The sequence below is a fragment of the Excalfactoria chinensis genome, chromosome 8 (assembly GCF_039878825.1).
Source record: "Excalfactoria chinensis isolate bCotChi1 chromosome 8, bCotChi1.hap2, whole genome shotgun sequence".
In the NCBI taxonomy this organism is placed as follows: Eukaryota; Metazoa; Chordata; class Aves; order Galliformes; family Phasianidae; genus Excalfactoria; species Excalfactoria chinensis.
Genome location: NC_092832.1, coordinates 19148516 through 19165937, shown reverse-complemented (window position 1 = coordinate 19165937; position 17422 = coordinate 19148516). Strand labels below are relative to the sequence as shown.

At 48.2% G+C, this 17422-nt stretch overlaps 1 protein-coding gene across 8 annotated transcripts in view; it reads right to left on the bottom strand.

The window, feature by feature from the left end:
* The window catches only part of RNF220 (ring finger protein 220), a 159918-nt gene that overhangs the window by 139524 nt on the left and 2972 nt on the right, over window positions 1-17422 (bottom strand). For all 8 annotated transcript variants that reach the window (XM_072342849.1, XM_072342853.1, XM_072342846.1 and 5 more), the window contains exon 2: window positions 13369-14097. In XM_072342849.1, the coding sequence (XP_072198950.1) occupies window positions 13369-13993 (625 nt within the window). In that variant the 5' untranslated portion in view covers window positions 13994-14097. The remainder of the gene's footprint in view (window positions 1-13368; window positions 14098-17422) is intronic.

The window sequence follows — 17422 nt, the reverse complement described above, 5'->3', positions numbered from 1 at the left end:
TGCCATCTGGGTCACAGAATCCCCATGCACAGCTGGTTTTGTGTGTCCTGGGCAGGTGACCCCGTGCTCATACAGCCCCCATGTCACTTCTTTCTCTTTTTTCTACATGGGGAGCTGCTTTGTTCTTCCAGTTGACCATACAAGGTCAGGCTGGATGAAGCACCTGATGGAGCTGTAGGTTTCCCTATTTATTGCAGGGGAGTCGGACTAGATGACCTTTAAGGGTCCCTTCCAACTCAAACGATTCTATGATTCTTCTTAATTTTTTTTCTAGGGGATGAGGACACAGAGCTCCTGAGGGTAGGGTAAGAGATGGCTCTCTCAGAGCTGTGCTCTGAGCTCCAGACTCCCACATGGCACTGCCAACACTTTGCACCTCACCTTTGGCAGAGCCCTGTCCGACTGAACGCTTCCTTTTAATGCTTGCTGCTCTGGGTCTTTCAGGCTGCAGTCCAGTAACTTTCCTCCTTTAAAGGAAGGTGAAGGTGATTTTGTTTCCTGACTTCTGAAGAGCTTTTCCTCTTCTTTCTTTGATCTGTGCAGTGAATTTGATCTCCCAGAAGTGCAGGATGAGTGTGTCTCCTTACGGCCTGGTTCCGGACCATCAGGATTTGATTCATTTATTCATGTATTTTTATTTGACTTTCTTGTTGGGCAAGCTGAATATGGCGCTGCATACAGGATATTAGGTCTGAATGTCCAGGATCTATTGAGCAATCCCCACTATTGTGTCACTGCTGAAGAAGTGGATTAGGAATGGTGCTTGCAGACCTGCCTATGGTTGGAACAAATCACTATGAGCCCACTCATGGCTGCACCAAACTTCAGAGCAAAACACACGTAGTGAAGTACTGACACAGGTTGCCCAGGGAGGTACTGATTGCTTCATCCCCAGAAACAACTAAGATCAACCTGGACCGGGCTCTGAGCACCCAATCGAGCTGTGAATGTCCCTGTTTATTGCAGGGCAGCTAAACCAGCTGGCCTTTAAGGGTCACTTTCAACTAAAATGATTCTGTTTTTATGGGTGTCACGGAAGATTTCATGCATGCTGAGATATCATCCAGAAATCCCATAGCAGAATCCTGTTCTAACTCCACACATACAAGTTAGGCAACTGGCTCCATGCTGCCTGCTGACCAGCATCAGAGCTGGGGTGGGAAGAGAAGCCCTCGCTCCCAGCCCCAGCACAGACAGCAACTCTGTATATTCAATGAATAACCGGGGTATTTACTCAAATGAATGACTCTGAGCCTGTTCCAAGGAGTTAATTTAGTGCTAACTGACTGGATGGAAATGAAAAGGTCTCCTCTTACATTAAGAATGATCACCTGACAGTTTTACTGAATGTATTATGACAGGATTTATACGGCTATATAATTTTAGGGTATATTTGGAAGATTATTATCTTGATTTAAATAAACACCATCTCAAGAAAATCAACACCGAGTCAGGAACTTTTCACAGAAGAATGAGGGGGAGAAATGTGTTTAAGTCGTTGTGCCTTGTGTCACTGTAGTATCAGCACACAGGAACCAGCCTTCCTCAGCCTCCCAAGGTCCCGAATCCCCTTCCATCTAATTCTGTGTCTCTAAGTGTAATTGTATACAAGAAAACCACTCTCCAGTCTTGTTCTGTTTTACAGACTGCCTGATGGGATTATCTCTCCTGTCATTTTGAAGCTTGTAGAAGCGTGCGACTTACACCACTCAAGCTAAATCACACTCAAGGCACTTTGTCTGTCTAAATTGTTTGGAGGACCAAGTCATTTATTGGCAGGCGTTATTTATTCTGTAAAAACAAATAAATAAATAAAAATTATGAATTAAACCTAAGTAGCTGTAATGAGGACGCTGCAGTCAAGTAGCAATATCCTGTGGAGCAGATAAGTGTCAAGTAGAAATGATCTTAAATATGCTGGAAATGGTACCGTCTGGCCTCAGACCACACAAAGAAAAGGCAACTTGTCTGGTCAGGCACGATGTGCCCAGGATGTAACGTGCAACTGGTTATTGCAGCGATGACAGGCAGCCTGGATGTGGCTGAGACAGGTAGATCGATTATTCCTGTAGCAGTAACCTTGGGGCAATATTTGTCTGTCATAACCCCAAAGCAGATCAACTAACATTTAGGGACTAATCGGATACCCAGTCCAAGTAGCACACATTCTTCCATTTATTTACTTCCATGGCCACTGGATCAGATCTTTTGGGACTGCAAAATATCAGACGAGCTCCTGTAGCCACTGGAACAGCTATCGGTGTGCAAGGAGCACATCTGGGCACACTGAGCTGTAGGAACACACCAAGAAGCAGCACAAAGGCAGGGAACCCTCATGTCTCCGTGGCACAAGTGTCCCCTGGGGTGTCCCAGTCCCATGGCATGAGAACAGTTGGGTGAGGCCAGTGTCTACTGGGACTCCTCCACTGCACACCCAACGCCAGAGTTGGCCTTCTGACACTTATTCTGCATGGAAGTAGGTGTTGAATGAAAAAGACTCATCATGGAGGGGACGGAGCACTTTAAAGCACTGATCGTCCACTTATTCCTGCGCGAAGATGGATACCTCGAGAGGTTCTCCTCCCCAGTAAATAATTCATAAAAAACAAACAAGCCCAGGTCTGTTTGAATTAGAACAAAATATTTCTTTAGAAAAGTGAAGTGATGAAGCGCAGGAGGAGCTGGAGATGACAGCTGGTGTCTGCAGCTCCCGATGAGTCACCTTCACTCCTCACGGCCCCCTTTTTTTTTTAACCCTTCGAGATTCCTGGGAATGATTTGTCACCAGGTTATTAGCATTTCTCCCTTGCTATCGACAGCTTGTCTTTCCTCCTTCTCACCGGTGAGTGATTTCTTCACACGCTCGCCAAATATAGCCAAATCACCATGGTAAACGTATCGACAGAATCATATTAACAGCTGCTGAGCATTTACAGGGCCGTAAGTTATACAAAAAAAGAAAGAAGGAAAACACACATGGAAATAAACCAACTGTGATCAGCGGTGACAAGCATTTATTTAGGGCTCACTCAATGGAAATATTTTTTATGCCCTAATTGCCAGTTATGGGTTCCTCCAGAGCCCAGTCTGCCTTTAACACAGATCAGCCTTTTTGGTACACCCACAGCAGTAACACTGAGGGGATGGCAGTGAGGAACAGAATGCTTGCAAAAGGAGCTCTCCATCTCAGGAAAGCTGGATGTGGATACAACATTGGAAGGAGCAGCACCCTGAGCTGCAGCACACCTGGGCATCAGGACTGTCATCACACTCATGCCTTCATATCATGCATTGTCACCTCCAGTCAATGGCTGTGACCATCCATGGTCACAGGACACACATCAAACCAGCACTGGCATCATTTCTAAACACATGATTTGGGCATCTAGCAGGATGCAAGATTTGCAAAGCCTTTTGTGCCACTCTACTATTGAGAAGCAACACTGGAGAAGAGCACACAGACAGGAAGCCCAAGTGTAGCACAGTGTGGTGGAAATGCTAAGTTACAGCCTGAAATGGTGATTGAGCACCTAGTGGGAAGGCAGGGCCAACCCAGGAGAGCACATATTCTGATCCCAGTTCCTTCCCTCTGTGTTTTTTAGGGGTTTTTCCCAAGGTTTGGGTCTAAGTCACTTCTCCTGCCTCTGCTGCTCCCACTATGGATCATAAAAGCACTGAGGCTGGGAAAGACCACTAAGATCATGGAGCCCAACCATCGACCCAACATCACTATGCCCAGTGAACCCACGTCACTTCTCCTGGCTTAGTATGGAAAAATGAAGAACAAACTACAAAATGATGCCACGCACCAAGTTAGTGCGAAGCCTTTCTTTAAAAATCAGATGAAAAATGTGCTTTAGTTCTTTCCAGCTGTCTCTGTCATTCAGCTCACACGTCCTTTCCTTCCCCAAATTCATCAAAAAAAATAAAAACAAGCAAAAAACAACAAGCCAACACAAAGAAAAGCACTCATCCTTGACAGAGGACAAGTGAGAATGGTTTCAAACTCAAGAGGAGAGATTTAGATTGGATACAAGGAAGTTTTTTTTACAATAAAATGGTGAGCCTGCTGGAGCAGGTTGCCCAGAGGATGCCCCGTCTCTGTAGGCATTCAAGGTCAGATAGGATGGGGTTTTGAGCACCTGATGGAGCTTTAGGTGCCCCTGTTCATTGGAGCTGGACTAGACAGCCTTTGAAGGTCCCTTTCTACTCTATGATTCTATGATCCTTCCCAACTCTGCCTCTCTCAAGCCCTTGTTTCCAGCACCTTGAACACTGCTGACTCTCACTCTGCACTCCTGTGTCTTCTAGGAGCATAACCCACAAGGGCTGAAGAACTTGTATGGTCACACCATCCACCCTGGTTGCCTTGAGCATCACCCAACTTCCAGGAAAGGAAACACCAGCTCACTTAACCCTCAAAACATCTCAGCCCTGCCTCATCTGTGTCACAGGGAGCAGGAAAAAGAGGTGAAATGTTATTACCAGGAGAAATCTCCATCAGTTTCTACCAGCAGAGCAGCAGCGGCTCATGGGTCTCTCTATGTCGGTGTGGTACCCAGGTGTGCTCGGAACAGCTCGCTGAGGGTGCGCACGGTGAAAATTGTTCGGGCACAGCAGCATTCTTCATGTAGGAGAGCTCCCTCTAGGTTAAACGCGCCGGTATTTCAGAAGGCACTGCTCGTTTTGGAGCTCTCGCTCTGCCCCGGTGCCTGTAGCTCCAGATGTGGCACTGCAGGGATTGCACTCGTGTCCCCCACATGTTACCCCAAAGCTGCACCAAGGCAGGAGTCCGTGCTCATTTTCCCCCAGCCAAAGCCCAGCTGTCACCCTGCCTGCAAACACATCTGAATTACCCTACGCTCTGATATGCAGTGGAGTTAAACAGAGGCTTTTAAACTCTCAGAATGAGGAAAAATCGGATGGGAAAGACTTAATGCCAAAGAATGCAGGGCTGTTCCCTGCAGCGCTGTCCCGGGAGCTTTGAGCAAACTGCTTCTAAACATTGAAGTCTTTAATGCAACTTCCTGTTTTGTTGTTATTTTACCTAGGCTGGTATTTACTCATAAATATGCGGCTTGCTGTATGCAGAACAGCGGGTAGCTCCATTTACAGCTGTATATAACTGGCTGAGGTATTCAACGCCCGTGCTCTGCTATGCAGTATAATGCTCACAATAAAACACATACCGTATTTGTAACTGTGTCCACGCTGCTATTCTGCTACGTGATGCACATTAAGAAACAAACCCAGAACTCAGAGAAGAATTCACCATTTACACACACACAAAAGATGCATTGGGAATTTTGGTACAATCTAGCATAACACAGCATCACTTTTTATATCTTGTCTGCTCCCTTGGTCTTGCTGATTTAATGTTTTCTCTCTCTGTAACCGTAAACTTATAACTTGTATATATATGTGTGTGTGTGTTTGTATATATATATATTAGCATAATATACCCTGCAAGTGTGTATTTATAAAAATTTACTATATGTAAGGATTGTTGGGATGACTCAGCCCAAGGTCACAGAATAACTGAATGGGTTGGGTTGGAAGGGACCTTAATGCCCATCCATTCCAACCCCTGCTCCTCACCAGATCAGGCTGCTCAGGGCCTCATCCAGCCTGGCCTTGGGCACCTCCTGCAGCCCCTCAAGGCACTCAAGCAGGCACAGCGAGGCAGCTGGATGCAACCCAGTGAGGGAACGGGGACCCTGGGCTGCGTCTTTCACATCTGGTTAAGTGCTGCCTAATGATTACAACACTTCTGCTGAGGAATTAACATGCTCAGCCGGCTGCGCTGGGGCAGAAAGGGTTGGAAAGCAGCTGTCAGGATGCAGGCAGCCATGGGAACTCTGGCCAACAGCCCCAAGATGCTCTGCTTGCCTCTCCTTGCTCAGCCCCTTGTTTCAGTGGTTTGACAAAATCTCACTGCAGCGCTTTATTTCTGTAGATCCCTATAGGTCCTGTAGGCACAGAGCATCGTGCATATATGCTTCTCCCCACATAACCTGCTCTGAAAGGGTCTCAGAAGGGAAAATACTTTGGTCTGGGGTAAGTCAGGTTCTCCCGCATCTGCACTGGCTTTAATCTTAGCCTGAACGAAAAGACAGGCTTATTTCCCAAGAGGTGTCCAAGCACACCCAAAGAACTCGGCACAAGCAGCAGCCCGCTGGGTGCCTTTTACCCTCAAGCGTTTGATGAAATTAATGACACAAAAGTAAGTATAAAGGCTAAGACAAATAGAACTGGCAGCAACTTGAACCTTTGGCCTGCCCTTTGAAAGGCTCTGGCAAGTCTCAAATCTTCTTGATCTGCTCACTAAAGGGATGACTGTCCCACAATTATTTTCCAAGCGTTTGCTGGCAAGTCGTAGGAGGAAAAAGTCATTTCACTGGGGCTGTTAGTACAAAAGCTCAGCTCCAGCCAGAGCCCTGGACTCCACTTCAAATTATAATATTTTAAGTACCTGAAAATAAATATTTTGTCAGCTGCTGGGAATTAAGAAGTAGCTTCGACCTTTCAGAGAGGGGAACCCTGCAGAGAGCGGCGAGCCTCAGAGAGCTCACAGCAAAACATGAGTTGTCCAAAGCACCCGACGCATCCCCACTGCCCGCTGGGCCCATGTGCCAGCCAATATCAATGGCAGTAGCATTGCTCGTGCTCCAGTACCCACACACAGCAGAGCTCAAAGAGTTAAACCCTTCTCCCTTCCCCCTCAATCTCTCTGCCTTTGGCCTTTAGATCAGCCCTGGTTGCCAATGAGGACTCATCGAAACACCACGAGGTTGGGCCCGTCAGGAAGGAAACCAGCGCGTCCAGAGTTTTGTTGTTCTAAAGACTTCTTTTTTTTTTTTTTTTAATTTTATTTTACTGCTCAGGAAGGAAGCCAGAGCCTGTGCTTCGACTCCAAGAATGTCGATTACTCATCCTTCCCTGCATTATTTCTTTTATCTCTCACTTTTATCTACCTTACTCCAATTTTCCCCCCGTTTCTTTCTCCGTTGCTCCTTGCCACTGTTTTTCAGCTGCTCATCCAAATTTCATGAAAAAGATGTCTTATATGGCTGGCAAAAGGTTCTTCAGAAGAAACACCAGGGATGTGTTTATTGAACAAGGCTCCATCCCTCCGGTGCTGGTGCAGCAACGCAGGCGGCTCTGAGCACCTCTGAGGTGGGAATGCCACCACCCTCAGTGTATGGGAACGTGGCAATCCCTGCTTTCAAGATGTGCTATGAGGATTGGCTCTGTTGTCCAATGTCAATAAAGCGTAAGCTGAGGTGCCCAGACGGCCCTTCCCTCTTTCTTCTCCATGGGGTTGGGAGGAGGAGGGGAAGGCATGGCTGTGCCCTTTGCTTTCCGTATCCCAACCTCTGTCAAGCAATAGAAGTAAAACAATCTGCATACAAACAGCTCACAGCACATTTCCTCAGCTGCAAACAGAGTGGCTCTGGGACCACCCGAACATCACTGAGCCACCTGAGTACACAGCGACTGCCTGCAAGTGCCTTCTAACAGCCCCCTCCTGCCTTCCCTGCCTGCAGAGCCCATCACACCACACTGGGACTTCCCTTCCCTCTTTGCCCAGGTGCAGCTCCAACCAGACACAATGGCCCCAGATGGTGTTCACTGACACCATGACCTTCTCCAGGCCCATCAGTGCATCCCCGCTCCTGGGGACACAGAGAGGGGAGACAGTCTGTCCTTGTGGTGCTCCTGAAGAGAGGAGTCAAGGGGAAGAATTTCCCCAGTTTAAGGCCCCTTCCTCCTTGAAACATGCCATAAACAGAAGCCTTACCCAGGCTGTGCCCTGCACAGCTCCCCAGGCAGCAGCAGCATCTCAGGCACATCCAAGTAAGACCAATTCACAGCCCTTCTCCCCACCCTGCCTTGCTCTGACACCATCTCCCTCTCTTTCCAAAGTCAAGTCATTTTCATTTTTAAGAGGGAACATAATGAGACAGCAGGAACACTGCTTCTGGCTGATGGAGACAGAGATCTGCACACTCTCACTGCTCCATTTTTCCAGTATATCCCAGTCTTGATCCAACTGCCATCACACATTTCAGTACTGGGCCAAATGAGGACGGAAATAACTCGTAGCCCCTTTATATTTCACACTCCTTCTGCAGAGGTTGATGATGTTTAACTCCTGGTGTGCAAACTGCCTGCGTCTTGCTGTGCCTCACGCCAGGCTCCCAGCACCGCTCCCCACTTCATGCTGGTCCCAGTGCTCAGCCCCTTACAGACCCCAACTTCTCCTTCACCCCCCAGCCAAAAGAAAATAAAAAGAGCAGTGGTCAAACTGCCTCCTTAAAAGAAGTGCTCGGGGGAAAGCTGCCATCCTGGCTGAGGGCTGTGCTGGAGGCTCACCTTCAACTGATGGTCGGTAGTGGGAAGTGAAACTGGTTTGCAAGAACCCAACAAGGAAGCGGGTTCTGTGCAGGGCATGAGGCCCCTTGGCAGCGATGCTGCCTTCCACCTGCATCCTGCTCACCTGCTGGCCACCTGGTCCCAGGACATCCACATTGCCAGTAGTGACACTGGGACAAGATGCCCTCCAGCTCAAGAGAGACTTCCAGACCCCAGGATGGCATTCAGCTCAGTCAGCCCCCGCCCTGCGCACAGAGCAGGGACCAGGACCCCAGAACTCTGCAGAGCCTCCTGTAAAGTACTGTGGGGAAGCTTCCCATGGCATTTCTCATACTGGAAGCAAGGGCAGAGGAGAAGGCAGAGCTGTGTTTTGGTGCAGAGCCTTCTGCACGCCTGCCCGGTGTCAGTGCAGGCTCCCTGGGATGAGGGATTGCTATCCTATGTTCCCCTATAGTGAGGGATGCTACAGGACAGACAGTCGCACATACTAAATGGCTTTGCAAGTTGGTTCCTGTAGGGAAACAACACCAAAATCAGATGAAAAGGTTGAGACTTTTAAAATTTAAACTACCTTAATTAGAAAGAAAGCGATTTTTCCTGAAAATCCCAATGGAGTGACACGGGCTCACTGTGGAAGACCTGAGATGCACTTTTGGTCCTGCAAAAGGGCCCAGAGCACAGGAGGGTGTGCAGGACTGCACCAGCAAAATGCATCAAAGCTCTTGTGTTTTCTGAATTAAAAGCTGGGCTGTGTCACTCTGCCTGGAGCCAGTTACCCAGAATCCATGCTGCTGCGGGAAACAAGGACACGGATTCCAGCTCTTCCTCTTACAGGGATGCAGAGGCACGCAGCGCCTTCCTTTTCCCTCTGCAAACAGCTGTGCACCACGAGCCCAGCGCTGACGAAGAAAAGTACAAAACACATTCTTCCCTAAAATAGTGGTGAGAAAGTAGACCTCAGCTCCAAGTTACCAGCTTTGCTTTCTCCTCTCTTCTGCTGCAATTCAAGATGCCAGCAAGAGGCTGAAGGAGAAAGCAATGCCGGTGACCAAAGGACGCTCAGCTTATCACTGCCACCATCTGTGTTTTCCAAAGGAAGGACAAAAAAACAAGATCACAGCCACCGACTGCACCAAACCTCACCATCGGTGTTCAGTCAGAGCACTCTGACTCCAGGCTGGCTCCCAGGGAAGCTTCATGTGTGTAACCCACTGCCGCACCAGCTGCACCAAATGTTGGTCCCAGTTGCTTTGCAAAGCCAAAAAATGTCCTTGAAAGTCCTCAGATCTGCTTTTATCTCCTGAAGAGCAAGGATGAAAAAAGCCCCCCAGGTACACTGATGTGATTGAGGACCACAAACCATTGGATAGAGATTGTCACCATTCACTCGTAGCAGCCACTTTCCTTGGAGTGCAGCATTAGCAGAAAACAACTTTGCCCCTGCTATGAATTTGCATTAGAAATCCATAATAAAAATAAAGCCTAATATTATACAAATGGTACGGTGCTCTATAGTGCTCCCAATGCAGATTAAGGTTAGGCAGATATCAGATGACAGTTATTTACCTCTGTCTAACACCATGTACGCACAAATGGAATTTATTTTATAGCTGCAGATATTAAGCAGAGGAGGAGATGAGAGGAAATCTTAGAGTCTCACGTAAAATATAATTATGTCTGTTTTCTGCTCCTTGGAAGGCAAACAAAGAGGAGAGAATGGATCTGCTGCTAGCATTTAATAGGACTTGTCTAAATGACATCACACAGATAACAACTGCTGACAATTCCAAAGCACCTTCACGCTTGAGTTTTCTATAGAACTCCAGAAAGACCTCCGTGGCCTTGGTGGGCCCGAGGCACCTGCACAAGGGATACGTCTCCTTCCTTCAAGACCTACAGGCTATCAAAGAAAGAGAAAAGCAATGACTAAATCCTGTGCTTGCTTCCTGCCGTGCATGCCCACTCCTCCAGCAACTCCCAATCCCTCATGCAACTACCGCAGCCCAACCAGGAAACTGTCGCTGCCTCCTGAATTTTGCAAGTTAGCAAGTGAAATAATAAAACAACGCTTTAACTGTCGGAGATCCTGGCTCAGAAAGTGCACTTTGGTCATTTCCTTTAATAACTGTAGTTTAGCGGTAATGATTTATAACAGTTCATAATATTCTACTAACTGTACTATATTAATAATGCTCATACTTTGCCCTTGCACAGCTCCTTCTGTCAAAACCTGTGGAGAAACTGACGCCATCCCCGTGCTGCAGCAGGTCCAGATTTGGGGTTGGGATTTGGAGCCAGGATTTGGGGTCCCAGAAAGGCAGGGTACTACAGAACAGGTTCTGATTGGATGGAAGCTGTGGCCAAGAGGTTGCAAGTCTCTGACACACCAGCAGGTCGTGGCCAATGCAAAATGATGAGCAAGAGGGAGAAAGCAACAGGAAGGCTATGGACTTCTGCCCATCACCTCGTGGGAAGGTGATGTGGTGGTGGCCGTGAGCAGAAAGCCATTGTGACAGATTTTATTAGGAGCAAAGAGTAAAACCAAGGGTCTTTATATTATGTAAGTTTTTTTCTTCCAATTTTAAAATGGGGCTATAGATCTCTTTTGCAGGAAGGAACACACTGTTAATTTCCACTCCTTCTAGGAATCTCTGCTGTTGCGGATTTATTAAAGGAAACCCATAAAATACATTGCCTGGTGTCTTTAACACGTGCTTTACAAGAGGCCCCCAAACTCCAACAACCAGCATCGTGTTTCTCAGCAGCACCCAGCAGAAGAGCCCCATCTACCACTGCTCCCTGAGAAGGCTCAGCTTTTGTGCATCACTTGGGTGTCCTCAGTGCCTGCATCTCATAGCACTGTGTCTGAGCAGACTGACCTCAGCCTGGTTTGATGGATGATGAGGAACATCACCTCACCTCAATGCACTCAGAGCATCCCATGGGCCTTAGTGCTGGACCAGTGCTGCTGCATGAGTGCTCACTCCAATACAAGAGTATCACACGGGGCCAGGTGCCAGTGGTGGTGACAAATCCCAAATCATTTCATTGAATTCGGCATATGGGTGAAAGCAGGATGAGGCTCTGTTCCCTCAATGCACAAGACTAAGGAGAGCCACCTCATCATTTCAAGATGAAAACGCCTAGCTTTGGATTCTTGTTGTGTTTCAAAGTATCTCAAGCATGAAGTAGTTTTTCAGGAATATTAAAACAGTGCAATAAATTCCTTTAAAAAAAATAATAAAATAAAAAAATCACCCTTTAGGCTGCGAAGTAAAATAAACATTTTAATGAGAAATCCAAAAAGGGTTCCTGTGCAGTGCTACAGACGACTCTGCAGTGCAACTATAGTAGCTCACCACCCACGTAACACAAATGCTTTCAGGAATCTGAAAAATATGACTGAAAATTTGAGCCTGCAAACCCGAACAGCACCCAGTGAACATGGGAAGGCGATGCTGGTTGAAGACAACGTTGCAACAGTTGCAATCTCTGGTAGGAGCCCTATTGCATCTTGCCCAGAAGCTATGGTCACCTACCTGCTCTGACACACAGCCACATCAAACCGGCATACCCAGATCCTCATGGCCTGACAAGCAGAGCCTGCAGCCCCCAGGTATGCACTTAGATAGCAAGGCCAACCACGTGCGTGTGTAAATGGCACTACAGCAAACACTCCCACCCCCACCTATTGGGTACCAGATAAACCCACATTGCTAATGGAGCTGAGTTTCCATGGTGCAGCATCTATACGTGAAGGAAATACGATACGGAGCCAACAGACATGTTTAGTGTAAACTGTCCCAGTAGTTACGCAAGAATTTTAATGTCAGTGAAACATCAGGGATGTTGCCTTTGCTCTGCTCTGCCATGCAGCAGACATAAACCGTCCCTGTTGAGATCCCACCTGCCTTCCCCATGCAGAATAATGCATGGAACACAGAGCTTCTGCCTTCAGCAGGAATCACCCTGAGAACGCGGGCATAAAAGACAACACTGGCGGCATATTTCAAAAGCAAGGAGCGATGGATTTACAAGGCAGGTTGATTTTATGATGACTTTTATTGAAAAGGTACGCGGGGTTTAGGCAGATGCCTTTTAGCGGCGGTAAGTTAGCATGGTGCCTAATGCAAGGAGACAGGCTGGGGAAGCAGCGCCGACAGGGGAGGCAGAGCCGCAACGTCTCTATTACCTCCTCAGCATCATAAAGGGGAAAGGAAAAATCATGCCTGAAAGGGAGAGGGGGAAGCAGGGCAGCAGAGTTTCATCACAAAAAAAATATAGTAATCATAACAACTACAACAGAAACAGAATTGTTTTCTAGGAAGAAAATTCAGCAGAACAAAGGAGCCTACGTGTAGCAGCAAACTCAGTGCTTCTTAGAGGCAAACTGACCATAACTCAGTGCTTATTTGGGGTACCAGCCCTGCTCAAAGCCCTGGAGCCCATCCCTGGAACACAGACCCTGTGCTAGCAGGGAACGGTGAGCACTGAGTGGGGAGCTACGGCCATGGAGCATCACATTCCAAGCCACCAATGTGGGAAGCACACACAACCTATTTGGAATGCAGCATCCCCACCTGAGGCACAAACCCTGGGGGTGATGCATTTGCTACAGAAGCACTGTGCGTGAAGAAAAGATCCAGATAAAAGCCTCAAAGCTCAAGGTGCATATCCTACAAGCTCTGGGGAAGTCTCCAGCTGAAGCCTTGTTCACACACACTGATGTATGGCACCCATATCCCTGCTCCAGGGCTCAGACACCTTTTTGCACCTAATATCAGGTCAGCATTGCCTGGAAGACAGGTTTCCTTCCAGAGCACCTCCCCTTGCAACCTATCACTGCCCATTTATAAGAAACGTGGCAATGCTGTGGGGTGGCAGGGAGCAAAGGCAGCTCATCCCCCTCCTTCAGCACGAGGACAGCCACCTGCTGGGTATCTCAACCGCGCACAACGAGAGGAATGCCAGCAAGCCAATGGAGGTACTTACATCTGTCACTTCGGTCTTCAGGACTGGATGAGGTCTCCCGGTCTGAAATGAGGCCCGACACCGCAAAGATCTTCTTCCCCGTCTCGTCAACCTTGAGCGAGCCAGGGGAGCTGGAGGGGAGCTGGGTGCCAAACTCATACTCCTTCCCATCAGCGTCCGAGAAGCGCAGGTGGGGTGAGTCAGTGTCATGGCAGTTCTTCAGGCGCTTGGCTGGCGTGAAGGCCGACTGGTAGCTCTCCCGGTCCTCGCTGGAGGCGAAGGGGCGGAAGGCCCCTACCCCACTGTGGTTCAGCATGCTGATTGGGGTGCAGTCCAGGTTGGGGGGTGCAAACTGGGGGTGGAGGTGAAGCAAAGAGGGAGGAAAGTCACGGTTGGCAAAGGCGCCCGGCACGCCGCCTTGCCGGTGGTACATGGAGGCAAAGGTGTAGGAGCCATTGGTAAAGGGTATGTGCACGTCCTTGTCTGCTGAAACTGGGACCCCAAAAGGCCTCGGTTGTTGGCATGGGATGGAGGCGTCGCGGCTGGCTTCGGCGGTGGAGGCGAGGACCATCAGCGCCGGGGAGGCCAGAGGGTTGGGGAGGTAGGGTGAGTTCTCCATCTTGAAGGCGGCCCGGTGTAAGTCCATCGGAGTGTCTTTCCTCAGCGGGATCGTGCACAGAACAACCTTCCCTGGAGGGAAAGCAAAGCGAGGGCTGGGAAACCTACTGGAGCGTCATCACCCTCCGGACTCTGCAAGGAAACAGAAGAGAGAAGACGATGGGTTAGGTGTGGGTCCCACCGCACCGCTCACTCGAGGAAATCAATAGGGAACTTCTCATGCTGCCGGGGGCAGCTCTGGCCCTCCAGGTTAAGGGTGCCATCCAGTGCAGGTGGATGAAAGACAAAGCAGGGAGAGCTGCACGCAGATATTATCACCCACTAATAAACAAGCTTCAGTATGAAATTAAGATGATAACTTCAAATGATAACTGGAATTTGATGTGGCAAAAGTGGCATGTACATCTTATTGCAATCCATTCAAGAATGCCCACACATACGTACAGCCTTCATTTGCTTGTGTGTGAATGTAACTATACAGAAGTACCTATTGTGCACCGTTACCCATATCATCACGAGCCGTGTTTATGCCGTACCCAATGCCATATCCAGCAGCTGTGTGTTTTCCCCCAGTCTCACAGCACACATTGCAGGGAACACTCGCACCCATAGGACACGATGTGATCCTACACACCATGGGGTGTACGAATGAGATTTTATGGGTGCGTGTGAGTGATCCATCATCACAAACACGCACAGGCACTCTCCCTGATAGCAAAAGAGGAGACTTGGCCAATAAAACGCCTGGCGTCTCTGACAATATTTAAAATCATAATGGGTGCTTCTGCCATCTGATCTCCGCAAACGTCTGCCTTTCGGGTCAGGGACGAGAGAGAATGGCTAAGTAATTTTAGTTCTTAATGCACTCACTCTTAAGTAGATTTGTAAACTGCCCTGGATGTGCCATTAACATTTAGAGGAAAATGTTAACCAAATTTCTGACTTGCATCTCGCCGAGCCTCCCAGGAAGAGCTGCTCCTCTCTGTGTCCCCCCGAGTTCACTTGTGCTTTTTGCTTTGTTATTTTCTCCCCCAATCAATCTAGTGTCTTTCTTTCAAGTTTCCGCTGCCTGCCATTCAGGCCCCACAGCCCAGCTCAAAACACAAGGACCATAACTCTGAAACAATATCCCGGCCGCCAGAGCTCAAAGGGCCAGAAAAATCATATAATAATAAAAAGCTGTTACAAATTGTGCCTCTTAAATCCAGCGGGTCAAACATCTCAAATAAAACTTACTGAAAGGGTGTCTCCTTAATGGAGTGCCTTTTGTGCTGTTTGAATGAGGGAGACTCGGTTAACACAGCACATGGAGCCCAGCCGTGCCTTCAGCGCAGCAAGGCAAAGCTGCTCCTTCTCCCCCATCCTGCACCCAGCGATGGGTATTGATGTTGAAGACGAGTGGGCACCATCTCTCCATGGCATTCCTTCATTGCTGAATGACCGGATTACGGATCTCACACGAGCAAAGCTGCTCTCTTTCAGATTTTAAGTAAGTTTCCCATCCAGGCATCACCACCGAGAGCAAGGAGTGAGCGGTGCCAGGGCACCCAGCTCAGCACTGAGCCCTCTGCTCTGCTGCTTCATGCAGCACTGCTGGAGTCTGGTGGCCAGGAAAACACCTCCGCTGGCAAATCTGGCATCACTGGAGGCTCACACGGCCCTGTAGGTGCACACGTGTATGCACAGAGCTGTATCTAAAGGGACGCTTGCAAAGGAACTGCCACCCTCAGAAATAAACAGTGGAAGTGAAACCGAGCGATCACGGAAAATATGGATTTCCAGGAAAAAGAAAAAAGTCAGAAAGAGAGAAACATCAACAAAGCAAAGCAGCCGCCTCTGCCTCCTCTTCTATTTTGACTTGTGCCACCACCCCGCTACGTTAAACGTATTTCATAAATTAGTAATCTGGCCGCAACACTTGACACTCCTGTAGGACACTGTGAATCACCGCGGCCGCTCATTCGTTTGCAAACTTCATTACGCAGGGAATAAATCAACACGTTACCATATCTCACCCGGACAAATTTCTTTCTTTCTTTCTTTTTCTTTTTCCAGCCCCCACTTCCTTTTTCGTTCTCTCTTCCCAGTGCCTCCCTCCAACCCCTTTCCCTTCACCTCCCCCCCCCCCCCCAACCAGCAACGTGCGCAGATCAGACCGCAGCGGAGCGGTCATTATAAAAATCTCTCGTTAATACACTCCCGATGTCAAAATGTCATCGGTTTAAACACAGAACCCAAAAGAAGAAAACTAACCGACCTCCTTAATTAAGAAAACCTGGATGGAGGGATGATGGGCCAGCTGCAGCGCGGGATGACGGGTGGGCAGCGGGCACAGGGAGGGACTGCTGCTTTTTCTGCCTCTATGCTGATTCTTTTTAATTTAGCACCTCGTGCAAATCCAGATTAAAATAACTCCGGCTATTGATCCGAGCAGTGGAATTGACATTAATTTTAGTTCACTTCTCACTTTGCAAAGGGATCAATAGGAAGTAATAACAGCTGACATCCCCGCTGAAAGGAGGAGAAAAGACGGGCTGCAGACAGAAATCGAAAAGCAACCAAATAAATCAGCAGCTACTTTTCCACGGCATCAGACAAACTCCAAACAGATTGCAAAAAGTCTTTGTTGAATTAACTAAACAAGGAGCGGAGGGAGGGGGGTGGAGATCAATCCATGGAGCTGCACGAACTGCCCACCAAGTATCAAGGTTATGAAAACACACACGTATGGATAAATATATATAAAATTTTAATGGTTACCTATCTGCATAGTTATTGGTTTTTGAAGCCGCCCTGGTTAAGGTGTACACAAATTACCTGTGTAATTGTGTGTGTTGCTAATAACACTCCACCACCAAGACAAATTGAATGGCTCTGAACCATAAAAATAAAATCTCCCAGCAAGGAACGAGTTGTAATCAGTTCTCTCCGCCTCGGTTTTGGTTCCTCTGTGCGTGGAGATTGTAACGCCGCTCTGAATTAGTTAAGTCTGATAAAAGTAGAAGGCACAGAGCCGGAATGCGCAGGCATCACCCCAGTGAGTGAGGAGATGAGGAGGGAGCCCTGCTTGCCAGCATAACCCCCTCGGTGAGCACAAATGCAGGCACATGCACGCCGCATACGCGGCCACCACCTCTGCAAAGCTTGCTCTAAAATGCGACTCGGAGTTCCTCTTCCTAAATCACTGCTCTGCTATCGATTAAAACACACACAACGCAGCGCCCTGGGTTCCTACAACAGGTTGCATTTTTGTGGTCTCTCAACCATTTCCAAATGTCAGAGATTCAAATCATGGGGAGAATTAACATTTTTTTCTACCACCAGAAACAAAGTTTTCGTGGGGGGGGGGGGGGGGGAGGAAATATTAATTAACAAGTTATGGCGGGGGGGGTTGGGGGGAATGGGGGGAAAGAAAGAGAAAAACAAAAGGAAACACGGGAAAATTGATGATGCATTT